Raw genomic sequence first — 1609 nt, 5'->3', positions numbered from 1 at the left:
ATTAAAACAATTTACACATATATTTCATATTTCAACGTGTACAACATAAACAACTTTGGAATACTGCATACTTGTTCTGTTAGATGAAAAATATAACATAACTGAAATACCAGAACAGTTAGATTTATGGTGTTGTATAAACGTTGGAAGGGGAGCCTCCACTTAATCCACCTACACTACTGAATCCACCGCCACCTCCACTTACAACGAATTCCCCGCTATCTCCACTTCCAAATCCGCCAAACCCACCACTGCTTCCAAAACCACCGCTTCCTCCGCTGCCTCCAAAACTAACACCTCCTCCACTTCCTCCGAAACCACCGCCGAAACCTCCAGCGCCGCCTCCGAATCCTCCAGCGCCGCCTCCGAAACCTCCAGCGCCGCCTCCAGCGCCTCCTCCAATCACTTGACCGCCACCCTGGGAAGCCGTATTCAAGGCAGTCTGAAGGTCGACACCGCTCGGAAGAACTGGGTTCTCGCCGTCAGCATAGTTCACGAAGTAAACTTCAGGACTGGTTGCTGGCGGCGCTGGGACTTCGATCACATCCTGTTGTTCTGGTGTCTGTCTGTTGAGGACATAGACGACGCTTCGAGTCTGTGGTGGAGGTATGACGATAGGTTCTGGTCCTGGACCTTCTTCAGGTGTTTGGATGAACACGATATTCGTATCAATGGTTGGCTCAGGGATGTATGGAGGAGGACCGTGGGGAACTGGAGGTGCAGGTGGTGCGTTGTACAAGTAGACTTTGCGGTTCTCTCGTGGAGTGACACATCTGCCAGCATGGAACACCTGTCCAGGACCGCATCCTCCTGAGATAAAACCTGAGCTTGAACCTCCTCCAAAACCAAAGCTTGAACCTCCTCCAAATCCTGAACTTGAACCTCCTCCAAATCCTGAACTAAAACCTCCTCCAAATCCTGAGCCTGAGCCTCCTCCAAATCCTGAACTGGAACCTCCTCCAAAACCTGAGCTGATTCCAAATCCTGAGCCGGAGCCTCCTCCAAAGGCTGCTCCCGAACCTCCTCCTCCAAAACCGTGCCCTCCCGAGCTATAGCTTTGGAAATCAGCCGACGCTGTCACCACAGCTGCAGCTATAAAAGTCTGCAATAGCGAGAGTGTAAAAGTTATCTAACATCTACTTAGATGCATATTGTGATACAGAGAGCAATATATTTGAAAAAAGTATAATTGCAGTTTTCTTTCCAAACAATTTTCATTCTACTTTGACACAACTGCTTTATTACACTGGGTATAGAGCACAAGACGAATAAACCTTACCAAAAGCTTCATGTTGAGGTTCTGTTTCCTCTCTCCACGCGATGGCTTATATATACCCGCCTTCCTCTCACTCAAACATTCTCCTCATTCAGCAAGAGCCGCCCAAACCACTTCTTTCCTGCTCCGCCCGATTTAAAGTTCAATTTCTTTTTATTACCATGTACTCGTGTCTGCGAATCTTCCTAAATGACAATCCTTGATAGTTGTGATTTGATCCTATCCTACTTACTGAAGACGGCTTTTGACAAAGTAGAGCAGAATTTATAATAATAACTAGCGAAAGAAAATCTGTATCTATAAATTCCACTGCATTTTTTTTTTTTTTGTATA

At 46.3% G+C, this 1609-nt stretch overlaps 1 protein-coding gene across 1 annotated transcript; it reads right to left on the bottom strand.

Annotated features, from left to right (window-relative positions):
• On the bottom strand, nt 1-1291 carry LOC119586868 (glycine-rich cell wall structural protein-like). Its single transcript, XM_037935598.1, has 2 exons — nt 1280-1291; nt 1-1102 (listed from the first exon to the last, which is right to left on the bottom strand). Exons 1-2 carry the CDS (start codon nt 1289-1291, stop codon nt 125-127), a joined length of 990 nt encoding a protein of 329 aa, XP_037791526.1. The 3' UTR covers nt 1-124.
• Between the last annotated feature and the right edge of the window lie 318 nt (nt 1292-1609).

Source organism: Penaeus monodon, chromosome 22 (assembly GCF_015228065.2).
Source record: "Penaeus monodon isolate SGIC_2016 chromosome 22, NSTDA_Pmon_1, whole genome shotgun sequence".
NCBI lineage: Eukaryota > Metazoa > Arthropoda > Malacostraca > Decapoda > Penaeidae > Penaeus > Penaeus monodon.
The sequence above is the reverse complement of the archived record's forward strand: the minus strand, read 5'-3'. Positions and strand labels throughout refer to the sequence as shown.